This window comes from Phalacrocorax carbo, chromosome Z (genome assembly GCF_963921805.1).
Source record: "Phalacrocorax carbo chromosome Z, bPhaCar2.1, whole genome shotgun sequence".
NCBI lineage: Eukaryota > Metazoa > Chordata > Aves > Suliformes > Phalacrocoracidae > Phalacrocorax > Phalacrocorax carbo.
The window spans coordinates 77,678,058-77,695,134 of record NC_087548.1 but is presented as its reverse complement, the minus strand read 5'-3'; the positions used below and the strand labels follow the sequence as shown (position 1 = coordinate 77,695,134).

The following is a 17,077-nucleotide window of genomic DNA, read 5'->3' as shown; positions in this document are numbered from 1 at the left end:
AGCCTTGTGCTTTTCTCAGAACAGTTCATGGAAAACTGCTGGTGTTTTAAGCAGATTTGACATACTCCAGTATCCCAAATAGCAACTAAAAATTAGCATAGACTGACATTCTTATGACACAACTAACCCATAATAAAAGCTTCAGGTTATATATACAATACATGCAGAACTGGATACTGTTAGTGATATCACTCAGGGATAATTAAATAATTTGCAATAGCTACATTCAGGGGTTTTTAAGAGGGTAAGCCTCATTCTGATAAGCATTTTAAATAATTTTCATTATAATGATCTTAATCAAATGAGTCAATTACATTTGAATGCACTTCTTTGCAAGGACCCAAAACTCTCTTCCAAATACGTTTTCCATTAATTGTCTGCACTTCCCACAGCACTCCACCCCACTCATATCCTTCCTGACCCGGGTTACTTAAAAATAACCTTGAATCAAGAAAGAACATCAGGAAATATAAATGGAAATGGCAGCTGATCAACCCCTAATAAAAGGTACATGGCATTAAAGCAGATCAGGCACCTGGTCCCACTTGATATATTTAGAAGAGTCTAAACTCTGAAGTCACTTAGTTTAAATAATCCACTCCATTGAAAATATATCAGAGATATACATGGTAGAGAAGAGATGCTTATTTCTATGCTTTTGGTCTAAGGATCACCACTCATGCGTTCTTACAGAAGTAAGTGGAATAGGAATAAACCCTTACAATACTCAGCTTTGCTCAGGGGTGTTCCAGTTTTATACATTATGCAGCTTTGCTACCAGATAGGTATTCCTCAAATATATCCCAGGGGGTGAAGATTAGAAAAAAAGAAAAAGCCACCTGAATAAACAGTACAGACAAGTAAAGGATAAGGGGAAACTCAGGAAGAAAAAGGATAACAAAGTTATACACACTAGAGCCAACACTAGCCCTTCTGACAGTTTCCTGAATGTACTAAAGCTTAACAGCCCCTTTCCCCTCTTTCCTTTTTCCTCTATAATAAATACAGCCTGAAGAAGATCCAAACTTATGTTACATTTCCCAGGGTAGCAAAACTAAGTATTTTGTAAATATTATTACTGCTCAGCACAAGGAGAAAACAAAAGCAGAAAAATGCTGAATTATGGATGTATTCCAAGTACCTCAATAGAAGGAAAAAAGGCTTCAGCTTTAGTTAGCAAGTTATATCACATTCTGCTCATTAGAGCAAAAAGTTTGAAGTTGCTTTTATTCTAGTTGCACAATTTTTTCCTGCTACAATTTAAACGTTTGCCAAACCAGAATGACTACTGCAAATTTAAATCAGATGGGAAATGATTAAACAGAAAACAACCTCACCCCCCCCCCCCCCCCGAAAACAGGAAAGGACTGAAGTAGAAAATACATGCCCCATACATGCTGCACTAATGCATGTAAAAGGAAAAAATAAAAAAGCACATCACAAGCACAAAAAGAAAGAATTTTCTTTTTACTTTTCAGAAAACTCTCAGAAACTCTGAATGCTTTTTATTATGGCTCTTAGTAACATATCAGCTAAGATGCTGAGCCAATAGTAAATCTCTTCCAGAGAGCTAAAAGTAAGACTGATCTCTGCACAGCAACTTAAAACAATGTACTGATATATTTTTTTTTTCACCTGTGATTTTACTTCCTGACAGGAAGCAGAGAGGAAAATGTAGGACAGTGATGTGGAAAGCCTTGCAATTTTCCTTTACAAAAAACAATCCTAATATTTGGGCCAGCAGTTCTGTCTTAGAACCAAATGTCCTGGGAGAAGGTTCGACATAATCTTTTGTTTGTCCTCTGGGCCTGGTTGTTCAGCCAGTTTTTAACCCACATCACTGTTCTCTTATCTAACCCATACTTTGTCATCTGTCTATAATGATGATGTTATGGGAGACAGCATCAGACACTTTACTAAAGTTGAGGTAAACAACCACCACTGCGCTCCCCTCATCCACCAAGTCATTCACCTCATTGTGGAAGGCTATCATGTTGGTCTAGCATGATTTCCCCTTTGTAAATCCATGCTGACCACTCCCAATCACCTTTTTATCCTCACATATGTGGAAATGCTTTCCAGGACGATTTTCTTCATCACCTTCCCAGGAACTAAGGTGAGACTGACTGGCTTATACTTCCCCAGATCTTCCTTTTTGCCCTCCTTGAAGATAAGGGTGATATCTGCTCTATTCCAGTCTTCAGGAACTTCTCTCAGTCACCATAACCATTCTACAGCCTTCAAGCCTTCAAGTCTATGATACGAGGTTCACTCAAGCAAAATGTTTGGATACCACTGGACAGCATTAAGACATGATTAAAGACTATGGATGGATTCAAAGTCAAAGAGACTTGTGTTCCTGAGTCACTCAATAATTCAGAAAATTTTGAATTTTTAAATAAAACTGGAGTAATTTCTATTTTTAAAAATCTACTTTTACTGCAGATAACTGCCAAATAGAGGCATTATAGAAAGGAGGCGAAGTCCAAGCATCTAAACATATTAGGAAAGATGAAAAGACACAACTCAAAAAGATGAGATGCCTTGGATGCTGCATGTTTTTGCTGTTCTTACTTAACACTCCACCACAGAGGTCAAAAAGCAACATTAGAAACAAAAAAATCAGAACTGCTTTCAAAATTACTGGGAATTGCTGTGTGACCTTTGCAAAGTAGATCACTAGAGCTGCTTCTGGACATTCAGCTTATTCTACAAGCCATTTAAAGCAGACCCAACATTTACTGTTACACTTGTCATACAGCCAATTCATTATGTCTCCACCTGAGGTGTTACACACTCCCTACATCCTAGAACCCTAGTACCTGACCCAGAAGATTAAATGTATGGAAATCTGGCAATAGCAAGACCAAGTAGCCAAGACATGAGCTAAAGAAAGGGGCTGAATCACAAAGTGGACTGCGGGCACAAGGGTGTCCACTATGGTTAACCATCCTGTGAGCATGAGACAGATTAGAAGCCACATGAAGACAATCACCAAGCACTGTCAGTGAGATTACAAATACTACAGCTGTCCTCTCACAGGAATAATCCTCACCTTGCAGTACACTCTCTACAGCAGCTCTTTGGGGCTCACACCACAGTGCTGTCTTCCAAGCTTGTTACATGGAAGCTGATTAAAGTACATGAACACTTCTGCTTTTTCAAGTAACCTCCTGTGCAACACACCACTGTCAGAATAAGAAGACTTGGTTGCTTATACTTTTCCACCCAACTTGAACACAACAGTAGAAAGTCACGACCTCTCAGCAGACCAAGAAATAAAATGTTGTTCCCCTGGAAGCTACTGAAGCAGTTGCACAAGTAGGACACAATGCATTTGAGAAGCCATGAGAAAGAACAAAAGTGATGAATTAAGTCTTACACAGGCACCTGGTTTTCTTCATGTGTTCCCTCTTGCTAGCACAAAGAGGCATTTTCCAGTATGATCTGAATGAGAGGAGCACAGAGACTAAGCAAACTCATACAGTGTTCCCAGCACTGCGCACACAAGGCAACTCAGAAGCACTGCATTAATATTTGTGGGGCAGAAACCAGACCAGGAAGACAAAACAAAACAAGCGGTTTGATATTTACACAAGGCAAAGCAAACACCAAAGGGAAAGACTCAGAGAGGAGGACACCAGAAAGACGAAGCGAAATGTGTGTATAACCATATAGTATTAGCCTAGCAGTGAATTTCAGTGATTATGAAATTCCAAGGGCTTGACAGAGAAGAAACACCCTGCTAGTGTAAGTAGTATTAAGACGACTTGCTAAAATGACAAATAACTCGTTCACAAGAACACAAAAAAAAAAAAGAGAAAGGAACTATTTTCCATTTAAGTTAAGTGCCTCAAAACCAAACTTCCTGAAACAAGAGGTCGAACAAATTAGGTCAATGAGAGTAGCGAGAGCATTTTGCCTGAAAGGACAAATCTTCAGGATGTACCCAACATCTCAGCGGCAGAGGGAAATAAAGTAATGAATTACAAGACTAATACCCCAGCTGTAGAATTAAGCACTTTGCAGGTCTGACCACATGCTTCTCCTTTGTGCAGAACACGCACGTAGTAACTAAGGACTAACTTTGTGTTCACCCATTAAGCCACAGATGAACACCCTAAAACACTGCAAGGATAAACAAATATCCCCATGCAGATGGTGATACCCATATGCTAGCATATGGGAAGCAGTATTAGGCCTGTTTTACTACCACAGAACTAAAGCAGTCAAGAAACTGGTTCACCAGAAGGCCACGGGGAGTGAGATGCTCAGGAAGCAAATGCTCCCAAGACATACATAACCCAAATAACCATCCTTTTACCCCAGATCACCCAGCTTATGAGCACTCATAAGATACACACACATTCAGATGTCTTCAGAAAAGTAAAAAACAAAATAAAAAACCAAAGTGGTATTTGCAGAAAGTCAAAGAACTTTAAGAAAACCTATTAAAATAAGACCTGGGAAGATACTTGCTTTTTTTGCCTTTTTTTTTTTCCCTTCTATGAAAGGTAAATCTATCTATTTATTTCACATGGAACCACTTGGCATTACTCTCAATTGTCAAGTACATCTGAGTAGCTGCCTTTACTTCTTTCACTTGGCTGGCATGCAGCCAAGTTATCTGCTGCTAAGCTACAAGAATGCAGTGCAGCATTCAGGGAAGAGTATCGCCCTCTGAAACATTTTAATATTAGTATATGTGGTGCAGATATGACTTCTCTGTAGGTCTGCAACAATTTTCATACTGCTGATGACGGAGCTCTCTCAGGTCGCTGCACATTTTGGACTGTACAATACTGGACACAAGTGAGCTACAATTCCCCTCAGGCCACCAAGTAATGCACTTACGAAACTTCCATCTGCAGTAGGCAGCAAAAATAAGAGAAAAACCCTAGTCCAGGGCCTGCAAGCTTGCACCCATTACAATAACAAATCTGCACCAAAACGAATTATTTCCATCTGGTTGCTTCCATAACATCATCATTTGGGTCAAAAAGCTTCATTTTTTTACATGCATTTGTACCTCAATTTCATGTTGTTTTTTGTTTTGGTGGGTTTGCTGGTTGGTCTGGGCTTTTGGTTTTTGGCAGTTTGTTTGGTTTGTTTTTTGAAGTTTTTGGCATTAGATTACAAAGCCAGGTACACAGAGTTTAGGAGAAGCACCACATTTGAGGGTGCCTTGTGCATTGTTAATTAGCCCCATGTGTGCAAGCATAATGACTGCAGTCCTTTAGTACATGATTCACTTATCACATCTAAGCGAGACAGAATTTAGTATTTTGCTTTATCTTGAATCTTGACTGCACATCTCTCTGCTTTAAGTGCTGCAGACTAATCAGGAGAGTTCAGAAACTTCTTACATGATGTCTATAGCGCTGCTCATGGCATCATTCAGATACTTCCTTAGAATTAACACATTTATTTTCACAACAGTGTGTGAGGTAAGAAGGAATTACTGGCCAGTGCAAAACCCAGCAGTTTCAGAAGCAACTCAGTTTGGATGCCAGATCTGAAAAACCATCAGCCTTTGGTATTTAAATGGTACTTTTGTTTTAACCACTACTTTCACAGAGAACAGTTCTACCTCCACAGAGATAAGTTCTACCTCCACATGCCTAGCTCTTGTGCCAAGCTGGGTCCCCAAAACAAGGAATGCTTACCATAAAACACCTCATGGATGTGATTTGTGCAATATTTCACAGAGATGGTAGGCAAAATACAGAATCCAGCCCCATGGCGGTGTTCTGATTTTACGATGAAATCATCTTTCTCTTCCTGCAGTCTCATCCCTCACATACTACAAATGCCTACAAAAGCATGGGGGAAAACCAGAAAAGCCCTATAGAAAATAACCCCCTTCAGGATATTAATCGCAATTCTTCTTTTGAATACTTCAGGAGAAAGGAGTCTCAGGAAAGAAACAGATATCCTGGAACTGCAAAGCACATCACAACACAGAAGAAGAGTGTCTGCTGGGCTGCTCAAAAGCCTTAGCTCTGTCCTCCTCTGACTGCTGCCTTCTTAATCCTGCATCCCTATAGCCTGTTCCTATACTCTGTACACACAACATCTCAGACTTCACAGGAAAGCAAAAGAGACAGAAAACATGCACAAACATGCACTAATACTTGTAAGGAGCAGCCGCAGCACCAGAGATTCTGCTCCAGCCCTTGGACCTTACATGGCATGGTAAGCTGGCATGGTGGCAGCAGCAGCAGCTAGCTCGTATCCTGCTGTGGGATAACTGCCAAAGGGAGAAGGCAGGCACCTCTCCAGCAGGTTTTACGCTGCATCTGCTGTCGCACAAATATGGATATTCCTGGATTGTGGAAGTCTGGAAGATTACAGAGTCTGGAAGCACCAATTCTTCTGGATCTTCTCCCTGTCACTGTTCCACAGCTCACCCAGTATTCCCTTCAGTCATCACATACTTCTTGGAGCAAGAAAGCTACAACCAAAAGACCTCACAGTCACCAAAACAATTAATATACCTGCCAAATTACCCGCATAAAGCTGAGTACCATCCCAGGAGCCCTCATTTGCCTGATATTCCTGGTCAAGCCCTAGCAATAGGTAAAAATACTTAAGATATCAAATGCAACAGCAATTACTATCACCTCAGTGCCCTTTAATACTGTTCTTCCCTTCATCTGTACAAACATCTGCATGACTAGTGATGGTATTGCACAGATCTTAATGTTGGATCCCTCCACTCTTCTGTCAATTTTTTATTCCATCTTCCTCTTAAGACAGCTTTGCAGGTGGCCCATAAATTTTAAATTCTCCTCAACAGCTTTATTAGGGAGAAACATTTCTAATATTTCTCTAAAAATTGTTCTCTGAGTGCCACATGAAAGAGAATATGACTAGAGCAAAACTTTCAGTTGCAATTTTCTTGTCATGCCTAAGCATCTATGAATGCATGGGGTTAAAAATAAATTCCTGATTTTCTTCTGGAGGACATCAGAGACACTTTGTCAAAGTCATTGAACACAATCTCCACAATTACAAAGAATATGAAACCTTTGCCATTTGCTGAAGTAGTAGAAACAACTTGTATAAAAGAGAGGCAGTGGACAGAAAGCAGAAAGAAAAAGAACCAGCAGTCACCTGCAGTCATCCTAAACTTCCAATACTTGAGGAACCAGCACATACCTAAACCATCGAACAGAAAACAGCAATAATATCATACGTTTTAGGGTCCAGCATGGGAGATTTCAGAACTTTGTCTGCAGCCATGAACACTCAAATCTCATGGCTGGCCAGGTGAAGAACCAACAGACGTTCCCCATGATGGCAGCAGAACATGCTATCTGAGGAGCCCAAACACAGGTATGTGAGCCAGATGTTCAACAGCCAGCTGAGATTTAGTCACTAGAGTTGGTGAGTCTGTTCGGTTTAACCAATGTAGACACCTAATTTAGGATGTGGTGACTAGTTCTCTAGACTTCACTGATTCTACTGTCTGCAACAGGACCTAGCTCATGTGGGGCACCTAAAGTTGCATGAGTAGCGTCCTACCCTACATTCCACTACTGCAAGTATATCAACATTTACAGGGAGTTTATGACTTATTCAAAGAACGCTAAATAGAGGCGCGACATTTTTTTAAAAAACAATATAATGAGCTTGCAGAGTTCAAAAAATTGCAAAGGACACACTGTAGTGCAATGGAAATCTTGCAGTAATTTAGGAACTTGAACCACACTAGGTCAAAGCTGCAGAACAATTAAGCAGAGGACTAGATGATCTGTGAGGTCCCCTCCAACCTGTGATTCTGTGAATCTCAGTTACTCAGCCATTGTACCACAATCAAAAACTCAAAAGGCAAAAATCGACAAAAGTCACCGTTCCACAGTGCTGTGAGAAGAAAGGGAGAACTAGAAGAAACAGAATATAATGCCAAATTCTTTTCACTAGTTACAGCATTTAACTCTAAAAATGCAATCCATTTTTTTTCAAAAGAATTAGTGCAACTGATTAGAGCTGCCACAATAAACTGCTTCCACTGTAAAAAAGTAGAAGTAAAATAGCTTATGACAATACAGCTCTGTTCAAAACTGGCAGTTTATAAATACTTCCTAACAAAACTCAGATAATTCTGAACTCATGGAAAATACAATGGAGATATTGAAATGGCTGGATTAAATTGGGGAAGCCTCTACTTCTATATATACTGGTTCTGTACCATGGGACTGGTAAGTCAAAAAAAAAAACATTGGAAGCTAGATTGTAAGCATATGTTCCTAGACTTTTAGTACAGAGGCACAGTGTTTAAAAAAAAAAAACCCATCCCTCAATCTTCAGCATCAGTAACGGCTGGTAGACCGAAAAAGAGGTACTATGTGGTATCTCATTTTGCTTCAAGTATATGGACAGGCGGATGACACTGTCTGTGAATTGCTGTGGCCGATCAACAATCAGCCAGAAAGCAAACACTGACATTGTTTTCAATTCAGACAGAACCTCCACCCCGCCAGCAGATCTATGAAAGAGTACCTAAATTTGGCCAGTCCATCACCACTTTAGGGAGCACAAAGTGAGAATGCTTACAACATTCACACTGAAAATGGGTTCGTTTTGCCTCAGACTCTGCAGCAGCCACAGTACCAAAGTTGCTCTGAAGTGGTGGATCTAGAGAAGTGTGCTACTGCTAGCAGCAAAAATCTGTTGCTAAGATCGGCCAAAAGCACTGGATTGATATTTTCAGACCTCACTACCTTCAGGAGCTGCATGAGGTCTATGTTAACGATTTACTGCACTGAAGGGTTTTTTTTTTTTGTGTCAATCACTACACTGTATGTGGAAATCACACAGTGGGACACTATGTAGAGTGCCCTGCTTGCAACTGAGGCAGAGGGTCCGGCAGCAATCAGCTCTCTACATATGCATTAATCACTACCAACTGGCTTGGATGTCGCTGTTGCTCAAGATGCAGTATGGACATGCATGCCACGAATGACAATAGGCTGCAGCAAAACATGCCCCATCCCTTCCCTCTTTGCACAAACTACTCAGTAATGCAGAGATATTGCAAGTGGCAAAACAAGACTGGCAATTCTACGTGGCCAAATTGAAGAGCTGTGCCAGCTTTTATTGTATGTGCAGATTCTTAGGATGGAAAATCCTCAGCAAGTGGATATCAAAAATGCTGCTATAATACTACTGATGGCATTGTAACACATAATATATGAATATATAAAGACTGTCATAAAATTGCCATATTACCAGAGAGATCGAAGAAGCTCTGCCTGGATCTTCTATTCAGGCACATGGTGAGATTAAACGGGTAGCATGTGACCGGAAAACAGGGTACGTGCCTCACTGGCTGCTTAGATGATGATGAAGAAGAAAAAAACCAAATCTATTTTAAAAGTTAAATAAAGGCAAATTAAGATAAATGGAGTATAATTATTCAGTAGATTAGGGACTGACTTGCTATTTTTGTGCTCAGAATATTTTTGTTTTCTACAAATTTCCTCTTGTATTTGAGGAACTAAACAGATCAAGCAAATTCAATGCAAGTCTGGCAACAAAAGGGTCAAAAGAAAAAAAGCCATAGCATTGACTGTAAGGCTGGTGGAAGAAAGACACTCTGTTATGATACTTTATTTTAAATGTAATCTGAGTATTCATGTTGTCAGCGTGAGCTACACTGCTGTTGTAGGTTCTGGTCACTTTGCACAGCCTGCGTGTGATGTTTTAGGTTAAGAAAGTAGAGCACATTATTCTTACATGATAAAAGTGTTTCTGTGACATTTTTGGTCTTTATGCTTTAGGATGCATTTCTAATTTAGTTCTAACCTGCTTCCAGTCTTTCACTCACTGGCATTTCACCTGTTAGCTAAAAGGATTTCCCAGCAACTCCACAAATAAGCCTTTGCCAAATGTCATTTGCCTTGGGATCTAATTATTTTTCCAATAACTTAGTTAAGGAGTATGCACTTCTGTTAAAGCATACTGTAATATTTCAGGATCTTATGATACCTCACAGGGAAATGATACAGGCTTCACCCTATGGTCTCTCCTCAAAAATACTTTGTCTCACCAAAATCTGGTCTTACTACCATCACTCCCAATGTTCTTTTAATTACTCTTTAGTTTGAGATATTCAGGCAGTGTCTTTTGTTGCTTTTTGCCCTCAAGTGTGACAGACACTCCAGAACAGAAAACAACGGATCAGTCTCCAGTCCCTGACCAAAGTCACTTAATGTGGATTAAGGGAGCCAAAGGTTTTGGGGGGAAAACAGCCCATTTTGTAACACTACAGCAAAAACATACGTTCTCAAGAGTTAGCCTGAAATGCTCAAATTTTGGCAAAATAGCAGTAAACATGGCCATGAGATTTTCTGTTCTTCTCTTTATCCCTGAAATGTGCTTGTTACTAAGCAAGTAGGTAAACACAAAACATTTATCAAACAGCAACATTCAGTCCCTGTAGAGATCGCAAGGGTTACACTCTTCTATTTATTTACCGCTTGTTGCCTTAGGCCAGAAAGCACACTGTAAATTCACTTTACAGTTCTGCACGAAGAGCCAGAGGCAACCACTTCGCTGCAGCTCGCCTTAAGCGCAATGTCAGTGACTCATTTTTCAGTCACTCCTTAAATGCATATCAACCTGGTTTGAACCAATGTATTTGATGAATGTGCCCACAAACTATATCATCTCATGATAGTGACTGAATGATGGTGGGGGGACAGGGATTACCTGGGAAAGTAAACAACAGCAGGTTGCCCCAGAGTTGTCTTCATGCAAGAACCATTGAGAGACTCTTTCACGAGAAGGTCTTACAAAACCACTAATCCCAATAGCAGTAATATCTTAAAATTTCCTGCCAACCATCTTTTTAAACTAGATCCCTCTGCTGAAGGTAGTCCATCCAAAGAAAAAATGTTTGGAGGAAAAAAAAATCCAACAATATTTTTTCTTCTCAGACAGTGAGAAGCCAAATTAATCTATTGTTTTTTAAACACTGCAGGAAATTCCAAAAACATGGGCATCTCTGGTGGACTTTTGCACTGGAACATCCCACGTAGTAACTTGCCCACATGCAAGCAGAAAGATTTATGGACAATACTGCACCTGAAGGTGGCAAGCTATCTTGCCAAAAAGATAACACCACTCCTCAGCCATCTACTACATATAACAGGCACAGGATGCCAAACAACACGGGTTCTATTACCCAATAACAGTGATGAGATTAACTTTTAATTCATTATAGCTTCAGAAAAAAATGACCTTTAAGCGCTGTTGCTAGGTTTTATATATACTAAATTAGCAGAGAGGTACAGCAAAAGCTGTTGGTGGCATATGCCTGCCTTATCACTTCAAGGAATGTATGTAAAATAGAGAGGTTTCAAACACCACAAAATCACCATGTTCTTTATAAAATAAATACAGAGATACAGCAAGCAGAAAAAAATCAAATAATTGGATTCTGGTAATCTGTGGGGACATGGACTTAATACTGCATTTAATTTTGCTAAGTGGGAGGAAGATTATTGCAGGCAAGATACAAAGAATAGTCTCTACTCAAATCGTATAACATTTACAAGCTTAAATACACTAAGTTATTAATAACTATATCAGAACATTTCCATGTATTCAATCCACAGTTATGAAAGAAAACATACAGGCCTCCTCCCAATACAGACAATAATAATAATAACAATAATAAATAAACATTCCTATATTCTTTGCTTCCAACAGTCTGTGAAAAAAAAAAAATCTGTGAACTTGCTGGATAACAAGTGCCAGACTCCTACGAAACACCGCAGAAAGCATAATTTTTAGGCATTTTACTTCACTTTTGAAAGAGACTAGCCACTCACTGAAACAAAGCCATTCTCTTTCCAGAGTTTTTGAAACAAAAGATGAAATTCATTCTCATCAAGACTGTCATTGTCACAGTGCAGGAATTGTTGGGAGCTGCACTTACTTACAGCCTACGGCTCCTGCAGGAAGAAGCAGTTTAACTAATATCAGAATTTAAGCTTTTCACATGTAGTATTTTCATGTCCTAATCTGTTGTTTTGAAACTCAGCTTCTTCCACATTGTTGTTCTTTCAATAAATCTGTCTTTTTTCTGAAATGTGAAATCACAGTGGATAGCAACACCTGTTTGGCATTTACAAAAACTCTTCTAAAATCTGAGGGAGATCAAAACACTTTTCTTTAAAAATAAAACTCTCCCTACAAATCATTTAATATCTGCAACATATTTGATTTGATCCCATATTCCCAGAGTATTATTTGCGCATTATGTAGTTTGTCAATATTAAGAAAGGTGCTGTACTTTTAAAATAATTTGCTTTGAAGCAAATATCCTTCTGAAGGAAAAAAATACATACTAATCTCTTAATAGCAAAGACAAAAAGCACATTCTGTCATTGCAATTTTTTTTCAATCTCTTAATACTTCAATATTACAGCAAATCTTATGAAGGCATTTGGCATCTTCCACAAAACGGCGGTACAATTCCTGTGATGCTTTAATATCCCCTCATGATGGACTGGTGGAAGGGCATAACAGCACCAGTCATGAATAAATGTGAAACCATTCAGCTGCTGGGCTTGTTGAGAGATAGATACCCAAACCTAACACATCTGTTGACTGAAACACAGTCTCCTGTGTAGGGAAGTACGGCTCTAACGCTCTCCCCACTGAACTCTGGCAACTTCTCAGCACAGTTCTTACCTGGTGTACAGCTTGATGCGCATTCCTTTAACAACTCAAACTAAAATCAAAAGGATCTGCAAACTAAGGAAAACGAAATATTTTCGTTCTGTATGTGTTTTCCATACTCCTCAGTTACATAACTTAAAGAAAATGCATGGCTTTTTCGACTATCCATTCAAAGGATGCTGATGAAGCTCTGTGGTGTGATTAATTCTTCCTCTCCCTCCCTCATTGGTGTAATTCTATGGCATGTATTACTCTGATGTCCGAATTCGCTAGGTAAATAAAATCCAAACTAAAAGGGATTTTCTTTTTCCTTCTCTCTCTTTTGGAGAAAAGAGATCTGGTTCTTCAAAAACTGGCATAGAGCTTCTCATTCTTTTCATTCCATTAATCTACTTCTGTGGTTAAATCAAAGCAAATTATATCTAGGCAGTATTTTTACACTGCCAGTAGTTAACAGGTACAACAACGAGTTCTATCATCTGATAAAAATAACTTTGTCCTCCTCTGTTAATAAACTGAAGGCTCACAGTTTATTACTTTACAGCTGTAAGAACATGAGCATATTTTCTGAATAAAAAAGGACTGTATAATTTCCAATATTTATCTTTTCTCTTGTGATTGATCAGTTTTAGTCACTGAGGGAGTTTCCTGTACACCTTAGCAAAGGTCTGTGTCTCTATGAATGCACAAACAAGGGCGCACTTTAATGAGTAAATATCTGTAAAAACTACTAATACTCAAAAGCTTTATTCTGCATCAAGTGAAAGGTGAATGGGAAAAAGGTATTTTCTGATGGTCTGCCTTGAAAATTCAAAGTAGGATCCCATGAAAAAAAGTGTTCTTCTGCCTCCATAACAGCAGTCTGCTATTGTTAAAAATGTGAACGTATTTCATGTTTAAGCAAAGCAAAATTCAGCTTCATCCCCTGCAATTATTTTGTCTCTGCACCACAAAATGTAATTACAAACAACTCAGACATTCATCACTATAAAAGCACAACTTAAGATTCCCAGAGAACAGATACGCAAAGGCATTGTTTTCACACAGTTCTCTTAGTCTAGCTGTAGTTTAACACCACTACTGATAAACAAGTGTACTAAACCAATGTAAAGCAGACAGCGAAATACTCGTGTTTCATTTCCTCTAGGGAATCCTCCTGTATTTCATTTATCAATGCTTACAAAAACACGCCTCAAAGCAGCAAGCAAGAATGCTTGTTGACAGACGAACATGACATAACTACAACCATCAACCATCCCAACTTCCGTAAGTTTACTTACTTATCTACCAGCTCAAAGGCTGCCTAAGTAGACACATATGTGTTATAAATGGGCAAAAAAAGCACAAATGCAAGACAAGGCTCTGAGCTCTCCTTGCAAAGTTACAACACTAGTGTAGCACGTGGATGTGCCAGTTTTCAGGAGGTGACTTAGGTCTGCATCCCTTTCTCGCCGTCAGCAGGGAACGCCTGCAGCCAGCTCAAAACCACCCTCCTTACAGCTACCCAAACTTTTCCGAACCAGTTCGACGCCAGTTTGGTTTCTCCTATGCAGGGAGAAGGGCACTAGGGCATGCCAGATGCAGACTCAAACGAATTTCAGCCAGGCAGCAAATACGATCAAGAATTTACATGAGGCAACAGGAGGCGTGTGGTTAAGATCTCTATTTACGCTGAACAACTACAGTGTCCTTGTCTTCACCATTATGTAATGCACAGATAGTATTTACAACCAATTTACTACTCGCTTGTTTGACACATGCCTGTCAAACTGATCAGCTTTCTGGGGGGTGAACTTGGCAGTTCACACCTTATGAACCGCCACCCCTCACGGGAATGAATCCCACCAAAGCCTCCAGCATTCTTCGCCCGACAAAAGCCATGCAACAGCTGGCTCAAGCACTGCACCACCATTTCCATCGCAAGCACGATGGGCTTTGCAACACCTGCCTGGCAAAGAACGCGCTGACTTCTCCTGAATGGCGCAGGCTGCAGATCCGGGCGCACACTCACCCCCATCTCCCAGCCACCGGCCCAGTGTTTGGAGGGGTCCCTAAGGGAGAGCTGAGAGCCTGATATGCCTCACAGAATCACTGAGAGAGGCAGCATCCCCACAGCTGCCCAGGGATGGACTCGGTGACTCCTCAGGGTCTCTCTCTGCTGTTTTGGTACTTTGGCACTCGCTAAGTTTGGTTGGAAATGCAGAGCTGTATTGCAGAAGCGTCGGCATCAAGATGACTAAACACCTAGTTTGTGAGATGCTACTGAAATAAGGCATGCAGACACTGACGGGTTGGGAAAAAAAAAAAAAAGAGGGAGGGAGAAAGTGTCATTAGATGGGATGGGAAAGCCGCCGGCCTTTTCACTTTCTAAGCGGCTGCTGCTCTTCCGAGCGCCCCAGGAGCGGCGGGGCCCTCCCCAGGCCGGCGCTCGGGGGCCGGGGGCAGTCACCGCCATCCTCCCGGGGGGATGCGAGGGGAGGCGGCCCGAGCGCCCCGACGGCCGAGGCTCCGGCAGCGCCTCGCCCTCCCCTCGCACAGCGGGAGTCCTCCCTCCCTGCCTGCCTGCCTGCCTGCCCTCCTCCCCGGCTCCTCCATCCCTCCCTCCACCCTACCTCCCCTGCCCGGCGGGGCGGGGCGGCCGTCGGGCCGTACCTGCTTGTCCAGCGCGGCATCCTTGGCGCTGCCGGCGGCGCAGCCCTTGGGAGCCGGCACCCTCTCGCAGTTGCAACCCTCCAGCATGTACATGCCGGCGGGCCGGGCGCTTTGCTCACCCTCGAAGTAGAAAAGCACGTTTTGGTAGAGGGCGAACCACTTCTCGTGCCAGCGGTTGGTCTCCGCCGTCTTCTTACTCAGGTAGCCCCGCTTGGTGCCTTCCTTGCGGGCCAGCAGCGCCAGGTATAGGGCGTGCCCCTCGTTGTACCGCACGCTTTTCTGCATGGTGGCCGGGAGCCTGATGCCGCCCTCCCTCCTTCCCTCCCGCCGCAGGGCAGCCTCCGCGGGGGCTCAGCCCGCCGGTACCGGCCGCGCCGCGAAGCGGCAGCGCTCCACGGCCGCCGGCACGGACCCACGGGCGGCACCCACCCACCCACCGGGAGCTCCGCCCGCCCGCCCCCCGGGGGCGGCTGCTGCTAAACCCAACGCGGCATCCCCTCCACCCTCCTCCCCGTCCCCGGTTCCCCCGCCGCCCCACCCCGCCCCGGTCCCTCCGCCCCGCCGCGCCTCCCTGCGCCGCCTCCCCGGGGCCCCGCGGGAGGAAAGCGGGAGCGGCGGCGGGGAGCTGCCCACCACCCCCCTGCACTCCCCGGACCACTCCGGCCTGACGTGGAGGGATCAGCCGTAATCCGCTTTGGAGACCGATTTAAAGAGCAAAGTCGCCGCCGCAGCGCCCCGGTCCCTCCCTCTCGCCCGCCCTCTCCCCGGCGGCGGGGCCGCCTCCCCCGACGGAGGGGCGGGGGGGGGGGGGGGACGGACATGGGGATTTGGGGGGGGCGGTGTTGGACAGGGGGCACCTGCGGGCAGCGATGCGCTTGGGCTGGACGGGACGGGGCGGGACGGGAGGCGCTGGGTGGTTTGGGGGATTGCGGTCAGTTTCCCGATAGTTTTTCGATTTTTCGGTTCTTGGAGTGAAAATCTTGGAAAGCGGCGGGGCTGGGAGATCGCGGCCGCGAGACTCGGCTAACTTCGCGTTCATGCTGCGTGGCACAGGGAAGCAAAAAGCAATAAGCGAACACCAAGTGAAACCGCAGAAACGCCGTTACTTTTAACCCGGTCTTCACCGCGGTTACAGGCAAGGCGGGGGAGGTGAGCGCTGCAGGAGGTCTCCCTCCGGGGAGCTGCGTCCCCGCGCCTCGCGGGGCATCCCTGCTGCCAGCGGGTGACCCGGCGAGGACCGCAGGACGCCTGCCCTGTGCCGCGGTCCTCGCTGCAGGCGGGGAGAGCCTACCCATCCCTCCCCAGCCCCGGGCAGGGCGAGTGCCTGGGGACGGCCGGGGGTGGCCCGTCACCTCCCGGAAAGCAAACCTCTGCGGAGAGGAGTTACTGGGGTTTTTTTTTTACACGGAGTTTGACCAGGTTAGCAGCAGGCACGGAATGAAGCTACGAGCTGAATTTAATTATTACAAATAAGCTCTGGCAAAGGTGCCGGCATCAAGAATTGTTTTACGTAAAACATAAGAAATATGTAAATTTCTACTAACTAGAGAACCCTGCACCTTTAATTAACCAAACTATTGAAACTTCCTTTTAAGGTTCTTTCACGAAAAGGCATTTGAAACTCTTTCATTTAAAAACGTGTTTTGCATATGTAGCTTTCTGTCTCTTTTGCTTTAACGAGTCGTATGAGTAAGAAATGAGATCGATTCTCTCACTAACTGTCCAAACAGAA

At 43.0% G+C, this 17,077-nt stretch overlaps 1 protein-coding gene across 2 annotated transcripts in view; it reads right to left on the bottom strand.

The window, feature by feature from the left end:
- Positions 1-15,762, bottom strand: part of RASGRF2 (Ras protein specific guanine nucleotide releasing factor 2) — a 134,792-nt gene extending 119,030 nt beyond the window's left edge. For both annotated transcript variants that reach the window (XM_064438404.1, XM_064438405.1), the window contains exon 1: positions 15,346-15,762. In XM_064438404.1, coding sequence (XP_064294474.1) covers positions 15,346-15,630 — 285 coding nt within the window. In that variant the 5' untranslated portion in view covers positions 15,631-15,762. The remainder of the gene's footprint in view (positions 1-15,345) is intronic.
- Between the last annotated feature and the right edge of the window lie 1,315 nt (positions 15,763-17,077).